Source organism: Stegodyphus dumicola, chromosome 4 (assembly GCF_044657685.1).
Source record: "Stegodyphus dumicola isolate Sdum_Otavi_A_Nest chromosome 4, ASM4465768v1".
Classification (NCBI taxonomy): domain Eukaryota; kingdom Metazoa; phylum Arthropoda; class Arachnida; order Araneae; family Eresidae; genus Stegodyphus; species Stegodyphus dumicola.
Genome location: NC_140771.1, coordinates 115,057,802 through 115,077,978, shown reverse-complemented (window position 1 = coordinate 115,077,978; position 20,177 = coordinate 115,057,802). Strand labels below are relative to the sequence as shown.

The following is a 20,177-nucleotide window of genomic DNA, read 5'->3' as shown; positions in this document are numbered from 1 at the left end:
TAATAAGAAATATCTTTCAATTTTAGTTGATTGCTGCTTGTAGTATTTGGTACCGGTACTAATAAAAATTCAAGGAAAGTAAATTATAACATTTTTTATTTATTCAACAGTAAAATAACAAAATATTCCAATGATGGAAATTTTGATTATTTCAAAAGAGTGAAACCAGTATTTTTTGTTTATGAAGGAGGATATTTTTTGGCTGAAGGCATTAACTTTTATTTTCTTTGACATTATGCAGTATTTCTGTATTGATTTGATGGAATTAATTATTAGACTAAAATAATGGTATAAAAATGGTTTTAGAATGGCAATCCTCAAGCAGAAGATGTTAAAGAGTGCAGAAACCTTGTATGCAGATTAATAGTTATTTGAAAGTTGATTGAAATATCTTACAGAAGTGAAAGATAGTTCATAAAAGTTAAATACAGTCGTATTGAAGTTAAAGATCTTCAAGTATATTTGTTGTTGAAATAAGAGGAGTATCATCCACAGTTTGCAAATATCTATATAATTTGCAATTGTAATCGCAATTTGCAATTGTAAAATATATGTAGGATATACAAGTTTATTCTGAAACTAGGTTTATTATATTAATATTTACATATGAACATATTTTATTCAACATTTGCCTTTCAAGTTTAAGATTTTCAGTATCCTTCCATTCAGAACGTAAGTTAGAAAAGAGGTTTCTAATTTTACTCCATTGAAATATTTTTTGGCATGCTTCTGTAGATAACACTTTGTAATTTGTCAAGTACTTAACGTTAGTAATTTTGTTCCTTGTTCATATCCTGATACAAAAACAGTTTCAAAATGCATTGATAGGTTTGTAGCTTTCCCTATCTATAATATAAATATTATCCAGTGTCCAAAGGTCAGTCTGTCATGAAAGTTATATTATTAGAAAGTCTTCTCATTTGTAAATGAAATAAACTGTCAGCCAGAATTTTACCTATATGTAATTAATTGAATTACCTGCTAGAAATTTTTACAATGTATTTATGTAATATTATGTTGTCTTTATTTCCTGGATCTATTATGGGTGTAAGATTCATTCCGGTATTATAGGTGTAAGATTCATTTTATTTTAATGTTGTTTTAAAGTGGTAAATTTACTGCATTAGTATATGTATATTTTAGGAGATGTATGTCTGAAACATCTGGACGTGAAAGAAAGTGCTTTGGATGATTTAGATTTGCCAGTCAAAGTTGTTTCTGGACATTTAGGTAACATCTTTCTTTTTATTTTTCATTTTTAGCATATAATAATTATATGGTACTTATGTACTATGACGACTGCTTAGATATCTCGCCAAAACTGGCGACCCTTGTAGGTTATACAGGTTTTATATATATATGCACACACACACGTTTGTAGGTTATATATATACATTTACTTATAATATGTATATATATATTTGGGATTTTTGGTTTTTAAGTTTTCGTTCCTTTAGAATTAGGGCTTTTATTTTTAATATATAAGAATTTATAAACATAAATATGTAATAAATCTTAAATAACTTATAAGAATTTATAAACATAAATATATAATAAATCTTAAATAACTTATAAGAATTTATAAACATAAATATAAAATAAATCTTAAATAATTTATAAGAATTTATAAACATGAATCAAAAAATGCCAATGAACATTTTTATTGGCAGATATTGCCAAGGTAGTCGTCATAGTACGTAAGTACCAATTATATTTATATACAGTAATACTGCAACTTATGTGAACTCTAAATTATGTGGCTTTTTATTTTCCTGTATCACTTCATCTCCTCTACCATGCAGATCATTTTGAATAATATCAATTGTCAGTCTTGCCAGACAGTTAGATTTGGAAGTTAATGGCGATGACATTGAAAACTCTTGTATTCACATAGCAGAGAGCTGACAGTATACTCATAGAGGTGCATAACAAATCACTTCTGAAGAATCTGAAACCTAAAATGCCAATTTATCAGAAAAACATATGACAATTGCAAGCTTGACAGGAGGCTTCAGTTCAAATAAAAAAAGGTTACACATTTTAGAGAACATAAACTCTAATGAGGAACATTTTCTGACTACAACATTTCTCTGTTTAGCATCTCTTATTTTGTTTTCTCTATTAGTACCAATAGTAGAACAGTTGCCTATACTGCCAGTATCAATTAGCTACGACTAAACTTACGCAATCCTATGTTAACGTCCTCCTAATAACAATGGATTTTATATTCAATTGTTAAGTGTGCATTGCTGTGTTACATATGTTTGTATGTACCTATTTCTAATTATTCTTGCCACATGCCTGATTTTCATCTGCCCTTTTTTTTTCGGGGCTGCTTGTGAAAAAAGTACAGCTTATAAATGAGAGAATACAGTAATTTTAAATTCATTAATTGTGTATTAATTTGATATACATTAAATAAAAATTTGATATGGACATCAAATGACTTCCTTCTATGACCTATTAGATATTCTTTTTAAAATAATAAACTAATATTAAATATTGTTAGATATTTACAACAATATTGTTAAATATTTATTGTTAGATTAACTACATGTATAAATTCTTATCATACATGTATTTAGATATTGTAGTATAATTAAAAAAAATAAATAAATAAAATAAAATAACAATCCCTAAACATGAATATTTTGATTATTTAAAACATTTCTGTAAATCAGAAGTACATGACTATGACCAGCTATTGAGGGAAAAAATGCTGGGTAAGAACTTTTATACATATATATGTTTGTACTCATTGTAATAAGAAAACGAGGTGCAGAACTAGTTGTTATAGCATTACCGTATACAACATTTCAAACTTCTACAGTTAATTGTTTTTGAATTATGCAAGATACATACGTATTTTACATACAGACTTCATAAAAAAATCCCTTTTGAATCCACTTTAAATCCATGTTACGAAGAATAGCCCTTTGTACTCTCTGTGACTACAGAAGTCATGCGAAAAATTGTCCAAATGGATTCTGCAGTAATCGAAGTGGATATTTCCACTGAAATGTGACACCCAAAATTTCACAAGGAAGTAAAAAGGAAATCTCAGAGTTTAAGAATGCCATCAAAATATTTATCATCTTTTATTTCCAAAGTATCGCCTTGAATAAATTGCAGTAATGTGGTAGTTTAATTTTCCTAATTAGCCTCATAGGTAACTAAATGTTACATCATAATCCTTTGGGGGTGCATTTAAAATTTTCTGTTACTATTTGCTAAGATTGTCTAAAAACACATATGATTTCAAACCTTGTTCTGCTGCTGTTAAGTCAGTAACAAAATATATGTTGCTGTTAACAAAGTATGTGAGAATATGAATATTATTTTGTTGTTCAACTAAGAAAAATTTGCAGGTAAAACTTTAGTTTTTAACTTTTATAGCCTAGTGTAATAGTAAAGGCAGTGATCGATAAAATGTTCTTAAACTTTCTGTCCTCTCTTTTCCTTTTGCCTTTCTCCCACTTTTCTTTTTTTTCCCTTTCTTTTTTAAATGGGCAGAAGTAGCATATTATCATGAAACCTCAAGGTATATTGTAATTGATTTTAAATATTGAAATATTTTTATTATTCATTTCTTTTTACAATTTAACAATGCTAAGCTTTATTGTATAAATTGGGGTTTCTTAAACTTTTTTCAGTTGTGACCGCTTTTTATCACTTAGATTTTTTCGTGACCCCCAGGACCCCATAATATTTAAAAAAATTTTGTGAGAGTCCATAATTAATAATATTGCACAAATCCGACCCACACGTGAGTGAAACTGTCAATTTTTTCACTTGTACTGTAATATACAATTGCAGTTTTAGGTCATTAACTTTAATTTCTAATTTTAAGACATAGAACAATGTGAAAATTTTAAATAAGTAGCAGAAAAAATGACAGCATCACATGCAAAGCAAGGAAAATTATAAAAAGAATGCGTCGAAACGTTTCCATTTTTTACTTTGTCTGTATTGTCTTATCTTTACCTATTTTCAGATACACAGTGTAAAAATATTTGGTAATTGTAAAATTATTATAATAAGTTAAAGAAATATCAAAACTGCTAAAATTTTTGGTGAACCCCTGTCGTAGATCCAAGGGTATTGCGACCCACAGTTTAGGAAACCCTGGTGTAAATGATAATTGTTGAAAATTTTATTTTTTGTGTGAAATAATGGTTCAGTTTTTATTAAAATCATAATATTTTATAGTAATCACAGTGAGTAATTGCTGCCTATATATGTATATGGTAGTAACTCTTTTTCTAGTCAGATCAGTGCAGTAATCTGATCTGATTAGTGTTAAAATAATATAAAAATTGAGCTGTATGACTGTATAAATTAGGTGTATTGCTCAGAAAAGATGTTAAAATATTTGTTCTCTGTTTATTTATCAGCTTTGTTTAAATATTAATATATTAGGTAAAACACAAAATTATTTTTAACTGAATCGGTATTGTATATCCTGTAGGTCAACTTGTCCTCAAAATTCCATACAAAAATATCTATACAGCTCCAACAGTGGCTACAATTGAAGGTTTGTTTGTAGTTGTCATTCCTAATCAAGGTAAGCATGAAATCTGATATTATTTGAATAGTCTAATATTTTATGTTCACCATGTACTTTAGATAGTAGTTTGATACCTAGCCATAAACTAATCTCAGATTAATTAAAGCTGTTGCATACATTAATTATGCAAATAATTGTGATATATAGCAAATGGTAAAATATAGTTAAATTAAAAAATTAAATTTTAAAGTTTATATTTACTTTAAAAAATGATAGTTTAAGTAATAATAGCACGAAATCAATCATATAGTTTTGATATGTGTAATTAAAAGGTATTTATGATCTCTTTAATGAGACAATCAAACTTAATGAAGTATTTCCCTTGTCTTGGTTAAGGTTTTCTTTTCTTTCTGTGGTACATGACTTTATCACTAAAAGCAATGCAATTAAGAATGATTTTGTATATGACATCAGACTTCTTTAAAAGAATATGTTAAATGCTATAGACTATATAATAAAAGTGCAAAATATAAAGCTAGTTCAATATTGCTTTATTCCAAATAAAAATATAGTTCTATTTTTTTCAAATTTTAAATTTTTTTAAATTATGATTTTATTTTGAATGTGAATTCGCTTTATATATCATATCTACAAGCTATTTTCAACAGTGCATTGAAAGAAACGTTTCCCAGAACTTTTTTTGGGGATGGGATATCTGATTGGTTGATTTAGTCCTGTGTAGTAAAGTCACAATTGAGAGTCCCATGGACAATACTAGTATGTTTTGGCTAGGAATCCTCCAGTGTTAGGAAAAGAAGCTTTTTTCTTGGAAAAGGTTCTCCTAGCCTCATGCTTCGTCAGATGCGATAACTCCATCAAAAGGCAAATAATTTTTTTAAATGTTTAATGAGAGGTAAAAATAGGACATGATATTCTATATAAGATAGTCTTTCATATATTTGAACTTGATATATTAGAGGCGCTCTACAAAAAAATAATTGTTTAAATATCAAACCTTGAGATAATGTGAAGTAAGCATGCTTTTTCTTTTAATAATAAAATTAGGAAATAAATAATGTATACCCTAATAAGCTTTTCATATAATAAGCTGAGCATGTAAGACAAATTTGGCTTGGTAAAGAACAATGTAACACTAAACACTCCTCCTTCTTGATAACCAAAAGCAGTTTCAGGTGTCATTTCAACACTTGTTACGAGATCTTTTGAAATCTGTGAGGTAATGACAAAAATAATTATTTTAATTTATTTAAGCTTTTTCTGTGGAATGCTTATTAAGAATTTTATTTTATGGAAAACATGTTAAATCATTAAATTAAACTATTAAATGAAAATAGAGATATAGAATTTAAGAAAACAAACTTATCTTGTTTGTTTATTTTGGCAATGTTATATTCATATATATGTATATTAATATTAATTTAATAAGTGTAACATATTGATGCATGTGTACGGGTTCGTTGTAAATTGAATGCACATGTCCGATGGAAGGTTAATGAAATTTATTCTTGTCACAAAAAATATAACAAAATGCTGGAATTTTCCTCAGATATTCATACAAGTATTCAAATATCACACAATATAATCAGTAGTTAGCCTTTAAACTCCTAAAAACGTTAGAATACAACACAATGCAAAGAGATAGCTAATCCGATCTGAACTCGCAAAAATAACAACAGCAGCTAACTAAACAACTGAGCTGTGTTATCTCTCTCCAGCTTTTTAAAGCTTTCAATCAGTCCCAAGAGAGTTCTAGTATTAAAGCTTTCAATTAGTCGCAAGAGAGTTCTAGTAATTTCTTTGCTTCTCAAGATTCCTGAAAGCAAAAGTGTAGAATTATGGTTACAGCTGACACAGCAGTCAACTATATTTATTCGATTTAAATATAAATTACAAAATACTATTTATTAAATGTTAAATGCACGTGCTTCTCTATTTTTACTTTTCTGGCATAGCTTTCTCTTAAAATATGTCTCGTGCTGCATTGCATGGGGGGAAAAATTATTATAATTCTACTAACATTAGCTATCTAAATACAAAATTCATAACACTGCTCCCTTCCCAAGGACTGCACGTCCCTGCGGAACAGTCCTTGGACAGGAAACCATGCTTAAAACTAAAGCATCAATTCAATAATACACATTACAATACAATAATAAACAACAGAAACAACAATTGCAACAACTAACATAAAACAAATCAAATACTAAATGAATAAATGAGTGCACAAATTTACAAATTTAGAAACAACGACCATGGTCATATACTATTTACATTATGTACACTGCATACTATGGCCATAGTAAGGAGCTACCCTGTTGTAATGAACGACTTTAGACTTAGAGTTCGATGACTTACTGATCCGAACCAAGATATCATTAAGCTGTTTAGGATTGTGTAAGGACTATCCCAAGGTGACTGTAGTTTGGAACAGAGTCTTTTCCATTGAATCGGATTCCACAACCACACCTTGTCTCTGTTGAATCAATGCTCTGTAGCTCTCATGTCATATTGGGTCTTCATCTTTTTCATCGCCAAGTTAACTCGCTGTCATGCAAACTTGTGCATCACTTCCAACTAGGCCTGGAGATCTTGGATGCACTCCTCAGGTGATGAAGGCACATCCGTAAGGTGATCAAACAGAAGATCACAAGGCAGACGAAAGTCACGACTGAAGAGCATTTGGGATGGGGAATAGCAAGTAGTCTCGTGGACAGCATTGTGATAAGCCAATAAAAATAGAAGTAACTTCTTGTCCCAGTTCTGTTGGTTTCTGGAAACCACCAGTAAGAGGTTATTAAGGATAGTTTGATTAAATCTCTCTACCATGATGTTTGACTGGGGCTGTAAATGTGTCATTTGAGTTTTCTCAGTACCGAGTAGCTTGCAGAGTTCTTTAATGACAGCCGATTCAAAATTTCTTCCTTGATCAGAATGTAACTGAAGAGGCACTCTGAACCTGAAAATCCAATGCTATATCGTTACCTCTGCTACTGTTACAGCCTCTTGATTGGGAATAGGATGCACTTTAGGTCACTTTGTGAAATAATCTTTGACAACGAGGCTGTATTTATTGCCATCAGCAGTTTATGGTAGAGGTCCCATGATGTCAAGGTCATACATTCAAAGGGTGCTCTTACATTGTAACGTTGAAACTTGCCTTGTCTGTGTTTCTTTGGTCCATTCTGACCGACACAGGCATCGCAAGATCGGCACCACTTTTGCATGTCATCTTTTGCAGTAGAAGCATTTATCCAGTAGTGCAGTAGAAGCATCCTCCAGTAGAAGCATTCATGAACTCTCTGTAAAGTCTTCATTATTCTGAATTGGCCTCCTGTAGGGCTGCTATGTAGTTCTTTACGAATGTTCAAGATCTTGGAAGTATCAGCTGCCATCGGAATGCCTTTTCATCATCTGATTAGAATTTCCAGTATAAGATGCCATTTCAAATGTGGAGTGAATCCCAGAGAGCCCAGTATTGTTTTGTCATTGGACTATAGATCGAAATGGCCTGCCTGCCTTTCTGTTTGAAGACTCTATTAAATCAGTTATGGGTTTAATGTTGCCGTCTTCCAGCTGGTCTGTCCTGACATCCTTGTCACTGCATGGGTTTCGATCAGCAGATGTTGATGTTGTAATTTGTCGTGCGATCAGACTTAGCAGCTCGTTTTTCTCTTCAACTCTAGCATGATATCAGTAGCTTTCTGAACAGTCTTTCAGACAAGGTACCGGCGTTTCCAGGTGAGGATCCCTTCTGATGATGGATAGTTATGACCTCAGAGGCTGAATGCAGTTCATTATTTTTAAAGTCCTAGGAATAATTGTATTTCCTTAATAAATCCAATCAGAATGTAAAAGGATCTGTAATATCTGCCACATATGCTGTGTGATAGTAGGTGGCACTTTCAAACGTGATTGTTTATGTTTAATTTCCCATCAGTGTCAATTTATCACCTGACGCAGTCTGGAGGGTAACACAGGATGGCATCCTAAATGAGTTCATCTTTAAACTGTTGAGCTAAATCTTTCCGAATAATTAGGTAACATTCAGCCCTGCATCAATTACCATATTGGAAAGAACTCCATTGATGTGTCCTATGGTGAAGATTCCATTATTGCTGCCATTCACTACAGATATCTGAAACGCTTTGAAATTGGGCTTCTCATTATCCTTCAAATTCCTCTCTGTGATATGACCATTAATTTGTTTCTCACGTCCTTCTTTAGAATTGCCTTATTTTCTGTGCCCTGAGGTGATCTGCAGTTCCTCCGTGCCTGGCCTTGGACATCGCACTTCCAGCACTTTAGGATGGTTTCTTTTTACTCCTATTCCATCTCAAGGCACTGACTTTTCTGGTCAAATCATCTATTTTACTTTCCTTGCTCTGGGGTGTTCTGCAATGTCGTCTTATGTGGCCTCAGTACACATTTTCAAAACTTTAGAGCCAGTTTGTTCTCACTCCTACTTCATATCAAAGCATTGACTTCTCTGGATAAATCATCTAAACTAGCCGTCACTTGATCCACGGCTCGTGGACTTGTACAGCTCTGACTGGGTGGCAATCTCTATGAGTCGCTTGCTGGGCTGCCTCGAATTTCATGGTGTTCACTAGAACATTTTTTAAGTCCTTGACATCCGTCATTCATAGGGCTTTCTATATTTCAGGATCCCGGGTGCCATCGATAAAGTACTGTAGGGACAAGGTTTCCATTGTTTCGGTCAGGCATTCCAAAAAGGTGAGATGAGACAGACTTTCAACATCCATGGAAAGCTTCTGGAGTGTTTCTGTAGGCTTCTTCTGTTGGGATTTTAGTTCAAGCCTGCTGTAATCTTTTAAACACTTCTAACCAAAGTATAGCTCCAATGCAATGAATAAGCCTTAAAAGTCTAGTCTATGGTTTTCTGGAAGAGTTTTGAAGAATATCCGTAGCGTCTGCTCTTGCTGTGTCTTTGGTTTTCTGGAAGAGTTTTGAAGAATATCTGTAGCGTCTGCTCTCGGAGAAACAGCGAGATGGCAGGCCTTAGCTTGGAAATCCCATCCATTCGCATCCGCCAACTACAGACAAGATTCGAAGAAGTTCTTACAAGTGCTTATAAGTCCTTATATTTGAAATTAAAATATAAAGGCACTTATACATGCTTACTTTTTCTCTAAAGCACTTATTTATTTATTTATTTATTTTTTTGTTTTGTTTTTAGTGCTCTTTTTTTTTGGCTTTTACTGCTTTTTTTTTTTTTTAAACGAACACACATTTTTCCCCCGTTCCAAAACCTAAAGCTAACTTAAACCTAAAACATAAAGCTAAACTTTTCCTTATCTGGACCGTCAGATGGTTAATCATACTCCCAGAAATACCTTTTCGCCCCTTTCTCTGTATTAATGTAACCTTTGGTGCAGGCAAGTAGACATGTGTACAGCGTTTTATAGGTCAAAGAATTGCAAAAGCTGTAGAAAATTCTGGTATATTCCATATTCTTTTTCTCCCATTCTCTTCCTGTACATGTTTGAATTTCTATCAAGATTTTAATAATTTGCATTTTTGTTCTGCATAGTCAGTTCATATTCGTGTTTATTATGATCGTTATACAGTCAAAAGTCTTTAATCCGGACTCGTCGGGACTTTGGCGATTCCAGATTATAGATCAGCAGTTTAAAGCTGGTAAAATGGCATGCAGAAATTATAAAATGAAAAATATGAAACCGTAGTTTATGAAATAAAGAGCAATTATGATCTAAAGGGTATCAAAATTTACAAAAAAAAAAAAAGCTTAATATTTATTTGTTACAGTTCACAGCAAAACAAGCAACGGACTTTTTTTTTTTGGTCACTTTCCAATGTGGATTGAATAGGACTAAAATTTCTGCGATCTACCAACCCAAGTGAAGAATGATTCTGTTTCGGAAATTTAATGCAGTCTGTTTAAAATTAGAATGAAAAACACCCCAGATTAGTAGGTCTCTTTTTTTTTTTCCCCTTTATTTAGTTATTTATTCTCTGAATACCGGCAGCTGTTGATTCCGATAGCGTAATATCACGTGCAGAAGAATTAAGGTGCGTATGGCGCAATAACATTTGCAATATTTTGTGGAGATAAATTAATTTTGATATTCAGTCTGAGATTTGTTTATGAGCTCTTAAAAGAGTTTTACTGTGCTTGCTAAGCAGAATATTTTTCAGTTCTGTTGGGCTATTTTTATATGATGCACATATAGAAATGTCAAAAGCATTATTTAGCCGAAAAATCTAAAGAACAGCTACAATCTAGCCCCCTCCTCTTTTTCCAGTTACACTCGACTATCCGAAATTTTCAGATATTCAGCAATTTCTGAGTATGCCAGTTAGTTAAGCTTTTACTGTTAAAGGATGACTGCATGTGGCAATTTCCCAGCTTCTAATTTCAGAAATGTTCCTCTTTTTCCTAATTTTTACTTAAATTACTTTGCTTGCAATTGTTAAGGGAAAACTGTTATACAATGAAAGTTAAGAAAATGTTCAGAATTTTGATTAAAGTTAAAATATTTAAATTTTAATATGAGTGGAAAAATAAATTGTATTTATTTTTAGATGCCAAGTGAATATAATAAATATGGCTTATTATTATTTGTTTTTTCTATTTTGAACTGAAATTTCATCATTAAAGCTTGTAATATAGTTTAGTACTGCATAATTTTTTTTTCTCTCATTGTAAATTAGTTATGTAAATTGAACTGTTATTTAAAATTTAAGAGAAAATGTGATTGTTTTCCATGGTTGAGTAATGCTCATTCTCTCTTAATAAATACTGTATTTCTCATATTTTAAATTACAAGTCTTAATTTTTCTTTTAAGGTTATGCAGTTGTATATTATGTAATTAGACAGGTGCTTATTATTATTTTTTTTTCTTAAAATGTGCTTGAAAAGTGCTTATAGGTGCTTATTTTTTTAACTAAAATGTGGCTACTAACCCTGATAGAAAATTATGCATTAGCGAGGAGGTCTTTCCCTCATATATGGATAACTTGAGGGAGGGACGAGCAGGTATGGGAAAAAATTTCAAACACTCAGAATTGCTCCCTGCCATCGGTATGAATTTCTTTAAAGTATCAACTTCTTTAGCGACTGCAGAAACCCTGCCATCAATTTGTTGTTCGGTTTGTTCTTTGAGAGAAGAAACTCTGTAATAGATTTGTTGTTCCATGGCCTAAAATAATCTCTTTTCTATTTGATTTTTGACAGAAGAAACATTTTCTTCAATTTGTCCAACTTTATTTACAACCGCATCTATTCTGCCTTCCATAGCCTCAGATTTATTTTTTATTATGCAGGTAATTTCCCTTTTCATTTCTTCTTGACCTTCTTGAATGACATTAATCTCCTCCTGAACGGATTCTTGACCAGCTTCCATCTTTCCGTGAAACACAGCAAAATCTGCCACCAACTGCCTTAATTGTACTTCCGTTGCTATTGTTACTGGGGTTCAACCCCACTCCTGACACCAAAATGCGTTGAGTGCATACGGTTTTGTAATAGACTGAATGCACAAGTCCAATAAAAGGTTAATAAAATTTATTCTCATCACAAGAAATATAACAAAATGCTAGACTTTTTCTCAGATATTCATGCAAGTGTTCAAAATATCACACAATGTAATCATTAGTTATCCTTTAAACTACTAAAAACATTAGAATACAACGCATTGCAAATAAAAAGCTAATCCAATCTGAACCCACAAAAATAACAACAGCAGCTAACTAAACAACTGAGCCGAGATATCTCTCTCTGGCTTTTTAAAGCTATCAAACGGTCGTGAGATAGTTCTAGTAATTTCTTTACTTCTCGAGATTCCTGAAAGCAAAAAAGTATAATTATGGTTATAGCTGATACAACAGTCAATTGCATTTATTCAGTTTAAATATAAATTACAAGATATCTATTTATTGAGTGATGCACATGCTCCTCTATTTTTACTTTTCTGGTGTAGCTTTCTCTTAAAATATGTCTTGTGCTGCATTGCACGGGGAAGTAAAACAATTTTAATTATAATTCTACTAGCATTAGCTATGTAAATACAAAATTCATAACAATATTATAGCTGCCAACTCTGTCTGTTTTTATTTGAACTCCCAGCCTCCCAGTAAATCGTTAAATCTTCCAGTTTTTAATTTTTAGTCTTTATTTAAGAAAGTGTTATCCAGCAAAAATTTATTGACCTGAATTGTCTTAATCCACTGTAAACAGTTGTAGAGCTTTATATGAAGATTCAACATATGTTCAATCAGCTAATACTTATTTTTATTTATGATGATTATATGACTAAAGTATTAAACTCTTTTAGGTATTAAGTATGATGCAGAAAAGGAAGCTAAAGCAGCTGAGGCTGCTAAGCAGGCTGAACTTATGCGAATTGAAGAGGCAAAATCGAAACTGAAAGAGAAAAGTAAGATATTAACTATCTCTCAGTATTTTCATTTAATGTTGAATACAGAATAATTAAATAGCATTTTATTTTAAAAATAGTAAAATTCAAAAATTTAATTTATATGGTACATTTAATATTATATTCTTAATTATTTAGTAATAATAAACTTTGATTCATTTTTGTCTGTAATTTTTTTAGCTTGCTATGTGGAAATCTCAAAACCATTTTCATTTTATGTATCTTTAATATTTTTTTCTTCTTATTAGCAACATGGTAATTTTTATGTAAGAAACTTTTTTTTTTCTTTCTTTGAAAGCGAGTGTCCTAATAATAGGTTTAGTCATTAAATAATATCAAGTTAATAAAGAACACCTTATAAATTTAATTCTTAACCAATTCATTAACTTGTATGTTTAATGATTTTATGTTATCTGCATTACTAATATATATATAAAATTAATTTAGCTAATGGCAAAGAGGAAAAGAAAGACACATTTACAGAAAAGCTTGTTACTCAAATCATTAAAAATCTTCAAGTGAAGATCAAAGACATTCATCTACGTTATGAAGATAATTTTTCAGATCCTAAGAATCCATTTAGTGCTGGTTTCACACTGCATAATTTGTCCTTTGAAACTACTGATGAAAAATGGATTCCCGCTGTTATTCAAGAAAGTGTCCAGATTATACATAAGGTATTAGTTTAATTTTAATTGGAGATATTCTTTATTGAAATGATAATGTTTGCATTTTATTTTAGTATTCCAGTTCTTGAATTACTTCATGAATGTTTTGAAATTATTACATATAAGTTTACTGTATTTTTTAGTTAGTCACATTGGATAGTTTAGCTGTTTATTGGAATAGCAAATCAGAATTGATGCACAAGCTTAGTGTTGAAGACAGACAGGTAAATTGATATAAGCATGCAGAATGGTGCTTATAATTAAAAAAAAGAGTTAGTTTCAAGAATAATTAATTAATCAAATATTAATATTAATTTCTAGAATATTATTCATTTATAAAACAGGATTTGCTTTAAAAAACTGGACTTGCATTTTAAATCTTCTATATTTCAGGTAGCTATGGAAAAATGTATAGCAACATCCACTTTTATTCCTGGTGACATAAAATACAGTAAGTTGAAGAGTTGTATCTCATTTCAGCAACCATGATAAATTTATTTATAGAAAAATATCCCACATTTTTACATAAGCAAAATTTGTAATGCATTATCGACACTTTTATTGCAAAATTAAATTTGTTTCAGTTTCTGTTTAGGAAGCATTTAAACACAGAAAATGTATTTGTGCATAAACAAAGGGAATTAATAAGAAACAAACAACTAAACATTTTTCTCCATATAGCAGAATTGCTTTAATTTGCATGACTAGAGGTCAAGAGTAATGGGGATTAAGGAATTTTCTAGGTTTTAGGTCATATACTTACAGCTTACTTACATATATTCCTATTTGATTTTTATTCTACATATTGATTATTTGCAGGTACACAACTAATATATATAAATAATATAAACTCTTATATCAAGAATTATTTAATGCAAGACCATTATGTTTTTCATTCATCATGTTTTTCATTATGCTTTTCGATTAACTAGGATTATACTGGGAGGGATGTCCATTGTTAAACCAGCAGTTTTAAAAGGGGGAAGACTGTAGGAAAGAGATATAACATGTCTTATAATTAACAGAAAAAATTATTAATAATGTACCTGTGTTTTTAAAAGTGTTTTAAAAGGATAAATTTATTTATTTATGCAAATTCAGTTGATATTCAAAATAAAAATACCTTTAAAAACAAGAAAACAGTGTTTGGTTTAGTATTACTCTTGTACTTGGATAAGAGTTATTGGTAAGCAGATGATTAATAGCTGTATGAATTTATTTTATTTTTGCAATTAACAACTTATTTTTAATGTATGATTTAACAAAATGTATATATTTCATATTATATGCAATTAAATTGCATAGTGTTGTAGATAAAAGTAATTTCTTAATACTCTGTCTTATCTGTTATCACTACTCTAATTTATGCATTTTCTTCTTGTTTTTGCTTTTTCCATTGAAATTTCATTTTATTCTGATGATTTGTGATAGTAATTTTTCCATCATAGTGCTATAAATAAGCTTAACCTTTTTTATAGCCAAGATTTCAGTTATCTTGTCCCCAGTTATTCAGGAACTAAGTGTAATTAAATTTATACCTTAGTGATATGAAGGACTAATTTTATATTTTTGGAACATCATTTCAGTTGTTTCTCGTATTAACATGTTGCATTGTCTTTCATTATTTTTTTTTTTCAGAAGTTTATAAATTGTTATTATTTTCTGGCCAAAAAATTGTGTTTTTCTGGAAAGTTTAAACTTCTTGGTCTAATGCTTAAACCTCATCATAACTAAATTTTGCATTTTTCTCCTCACTTAGTATCTGAATTTTTATCAACTAACACCTGAAATAATTTGGTAATGTAAAAAACTAAAGATAAATTTCAAACCCAAAATGAAAGTATTGCAAGTACCAGAGGAAAATGTGTTGGAGAGAAAGGGATAAATGATAAGGAAATTTTTTAAAGAATGAAAATTCTTTTATAAAGATGCATTGAACCCTGGCATAAATAAAACTGCATACCAATCAGCATTTTTTTTCCAAAATAAATTTTATGTTCTTAAAGCAAAAGCAAATAATATTTGAATAATATTTAAATATATATTTAGTAATATTTTCCCTAAAATGGATCCTTGTGTTACTTACATCATCATGTTACATAATTAGTAATTTTGGAAATTGCAGATGGACAAATTTTCCCAACCTTTTTTACATATTAGTTGAAAACAGAAGGCCATGTGATGTTTGAACTTCCATTAAATCATATTGCAGAGATTTATTTAAAGTAAACAGTTTACCAAGTAAATAAGTGTTTTTGTCTGCATCCAAAAATAGGTGTACATATCTGGGTTCTTAATTTAAGTGTTCATGGATTATTGAGTTACTACTGTATTATATTACCACTCAAGAATTACAAGCTCTGATTGTTAAGAATGTAAGGGAGGCTTAAAGGGAAGTTTCTTTTGATGTAGAGGATATGAATACAAAAGTCCATACTAGCTGCAACCTTCTGATGAAGTGGGAAGGGAAGTGTGCTACAGTAATACAGTGGTTTCCATTCAAACTTTGAGGTCAACAGTCTGGCAGATCTTTTCAGTGTCAATCACTATGCCATGCACTGCTTTAAGGCTATTTTCAATAAAAAAGAGAAAATAACCATTTCTCGACATGAGACCCTTGAAAAAAAAAAAAAAAATTAAAAAAAAAAATATATATATATATACACTGGTTATCATAAATTAAGGAAAAATAACAAAAATAATAGTAACTCCCTCAAAAATAAGCCAAACTGTATAAAATTTGAATATGTTGCCAAGTAAGAGTAGCTGAGTAAAACTGCGATATGCAAATTAATGGCGCTGCTTTCGGAATACATCATCTGCGAGGAGCATAAAGGTCCATGTTTGAGAGCAAGCCCACATATTTCACTGTGACAGTGACATCAGAAATCTGAGATAGCCAATTCGTAACAATGACCTCCAGGCTGCAGAACTGCGATGGAGAGCCATTGGGAGACTAGAGGCAGGACAAAGTCAAACAGAAGTGGCCAGATGGCTAAATGTGAGTCATTCTGTGGTTCATAGACTTTGGAGGCAATTTCAAACCATAGATTCGGCATCTAGGAGGTTCAGCCAAGGATGGCCAACTGCTACGACGAGCACCAATGACCGATATTTGACATTGTGTGCACACAGGAATAGAACCGCTACTCTGACTCTTCTTAGATCCTCCCTTGCTGCAGCCACCGGAAGGTTTATGTCAACGTCAACTGTGCATAGAAGGCTTCACGAAGGTGGTCTGTATGCGAGGCGACCACCCATTTGTGTGCCACTCACGTCACGCCATAGGAGGGACCGTTTTCAGTAGGCATGACAACATGTCCACTGGACGCCTGATCAATGGAGGGCGGTTCTTTTTACGGATGAGTCCAGCTTTAATCTAGAAAGCTATAGTAGGCGTTATTTGATATGGAGAGAACCTAAAACCCGTTATCATCCGTGAAAGAGATGCATACGGAAGGGGTAGTGTCTGTGTTTGGGGGTGGCATCTTTTTGGGTGAACGTACAGACCTCCATCTCTTTCCAAGGGGAACTGTGTATGCTCAGATTTATAGAGATGACATCCTTGATGTTTATGTGTGCTCATATGCCGGGGCAACAGGTGATGCTTTCCTGTTACAGGACAACAACGAAAGACCACACAGGGCTCGTAGATGATTATCTTCAACAGAAAACAATTATGCGCATGGAGTGGCCAGCTCGATCCCCGGACTTGAATCCTATTGAGCACATTTTGGATGCTTTAGGGAGATGTCTAGCTGCTCTCAATCTGCCTCCTCAGACCCTTGTCGCGTTTGCAACTGCTTTGCAAGAGCAATGGCTCTCGCTTCCTGTGAAACTGATAGGCTGCGTAATTGAAAGCTTTACACATCACTGTATGTGCTGTATTGCTTCTAGAGGCGATCATATTCCATATTGAAGGTACTTTTCCTATAGCAAACTGACACCTTCGATTTGTTCATTTTATACATATGCTAATTTCTATACTACCATATTTGTCTGATAATTTCTTTTTATGTTATTTGATACCTTACTATGTGTTGTATATTGTGGGTAAGTTTCATTAAATTCTACATGTAACTTTTTCAGTAATCGTGATTTTTGTGATTTTTCCTTGATTTATGATAACCAGTGTATATGCAAGAAAATTAGAGACTGTTCAACCTTCCATCTCTAATGGTTAGTTGTAGAATAGGGAAAATACTTAAGGACTGTCTACACAAAGGGGCAGTTGTATTCACTTTGCACGTGAAGAAAACAATGGAAACCAATGCACTAGTCATTTCACTGGGATTTGAACCTGGGTTGAAGTAGTAGTATTCAGTACACTAAACTACTTTAATGTTATTCCACTAGCATTGTAACCTCACTTCCTCTTTTAGCCGTTAGGCTTTTCTTTGAGGCCCCTTTTCACAGCTGACGTGCTCTGCCTCGTTTTAGCCTATTGGCTTTTGTCCACTTTGGTAGTTAGCACCTGTCTCGTCTTGCCTAATCCAGTGTGAGATAACGGAGTGCGTAGAAGCGTGGATTCAAACTCGCTCACTGGCAGCAATAGTTACAAAATGCTGCAGTTGCTTTCAGTAGAAGAGGCGGTTTTAAGAGTTTGTTGTTGTTGTTAACCACTTTGTCAGTGATAGGACCCACCTTCAGGGAAAAACTGGGAACTTATCGCTGTAAACTGAACAGAGAAACTCAATGCGTATGTACACTGCTCAAAAAAAAAAAAAAAAAAAAAAGGAACAGTGCTATATCTCCCGTTCTACTGGGTCGATTGACAAAATTCAAACTGCGTTTTTCATGTCTCAAAAGCGCGACTTAGGATATATATTAGATTTATATATAGCACTATTCTAACATAGGTATTTTGACACAAAATCGGACTTTTTCTGAAATAACATACCAATTTTTTTCCATATTTCGATTCTACGACTCAAATTATGCCAGAATACCAAATTTTGTAAAAATCTTACAACTAGTTTTTAAAATATTAGCTCTCAAAATTTTAACTCCTCAATGTTAATTGAATTTGGCAAATATTTATTAATATCTCTTTTTTTTATTAAACTTTTTTGATTTTTTCTCTCACATTTCGAAATATAGGTTCATTCCAAATAAAATTTACCCATTTTTTGTGTTTTATTTTTTAAATTTCTATTTTTAAATAATTTTTATAAATTTTTCGAAAAAAATTTTGAATTATAACCTATAAAATTTTTACCATCATCATAAAATAGGTGTATTTTTAAGCATATCTGCAAAAAATTAGAATTTTTTATTCAAAATTTTTTAAGATATACACGAATTTACATATTTTCACGTTTTGAAATTTGGCATCTTTTTTTTGAGCGATAATAACGCCAAATGTGGTCTATGGATTTTTGTTACACTGAATTGCCACAGCTATTTTTAACCTTAAATTTCAAGGAAAATTTTACGGAGAATTAATTATATAAAATTTTTTCCCTCAATAAGGCATAATAAATATTTATTAATACTATATGAAAAGCTATTTTTTAAAATTATAGATGATATTATTCAAATTTTTAACAATTTTTTTTAATTTCTCTCTTTCTTCCTTCTTTTTAAGAAAATAAGAGTACATTTTTCTAAGAGTAAATTTTTACCTTCAGCGTTTTATCGTCTGCTACTTTACTTAGTTTTAAATCGAATTGTCTAAAACTGAGAATTTTCGTTTAATGTATATTTGAATTTTATCAAAATATTTTAAGACATTAACTGCATAATTTATTTCTAAACAAACTGTTACTTTTGAAGTGGCTGAAAGAGCGGCAGATACTATCATCCATATTTTTAAAGCACAGTATATTTTTATAGAAACATAAGATTTAGAATAATCATTTATATAAGTCAAATTATGATACATATAAACATACAACCCTCTAGAGACTGAATTAGTTGAAGTTCACTGGTTATGTAGAAATGATCTGCAGCTATTTAATGGCTGGATAAGTCAGCAGCTTCTGTGGACAAGTAAGAATAATTATTTAAACGACACACAACATTCTGGATTCAATTAACAACGAGGATACGATGTTTATTAAATGAATTTAAGAAGTTTTAAAACATAAAAAATCAACTCATTTTTCATCCTAAAATGTATTTTTGTGCGTAGCGTATTTTCATTACATCCTTAAAATTCTAATTTAGAATGTAATTGTCAAGAACTGAATCCTAATCATCAGTAATATAATAAGTAATTATTACGGTTATTAATAGATACAGTTATTAATAAAGTAATTGCAAATATTTCAAAAAACTTTCTGTCTGAATGCAAATATTTTTCTATGCAAAATTTTTAATTTTATATTCATCAAGATTGCACACGATGCCTAAAGGGAAGGATGCCTTTGTGGAGGGCTTTCTAAGGCAAACTGGCTCTTATACACGTTACACATGGGGAAAACCACGAAAACGCCCATGCAGTCAGCCTGTTTGCGGGATTCGAACCTCAGACCGAACTACCTGTGCTCAGCGTCTTTACCGCTCGGCCGCTGGTGGGCTATTTAATTAAGGAATGACCATCTAAATTTAGAAACAGCGTA

At 31.5% G+C, this 20,177-nt stretch overlaps 1 protein-coding gene across 8 annotated transcripts in view; it reads left to right on the top strand.

Annotated features, from left to right (window-relative positions):
* Positions 1-20,177, top strand: part of Vps13 (vacuolar protein sorting 13C) — a 334,969-nt gene that overhangs the window by 23,275 nt on the left and 291,517 nt on the right. For all 8 annotated transcript variants that reach the window (XM_085815349.1, XM_085815348.1, XM_085815353.1 and 5 more), the window contains exons 2-7: positions 1,144-1,230; positions 4,469-4,564; positions 12,845-12,946; positions 13,394-13,623; positions 13,758-13,838; positions 14,008-14,065. In XM_085815349.1, coding sequence (XP_085671475.1) covers positions 1,144-1,230; positions 4,469-4,564; positions 12,845-12,946; positions 13,394-13,623; positions 13,758-13,838; positions 14,008-14,065 — 654 coding nt within the window. The remainder of the gene's footprint in view (positions 1-1,143; positions 1,231-4,468; positions 4,565-12,844; positions 12,947-13,393; positions 13,624-13,757; positions 13,839-14,007; positions 14,066-20,177) is intronic.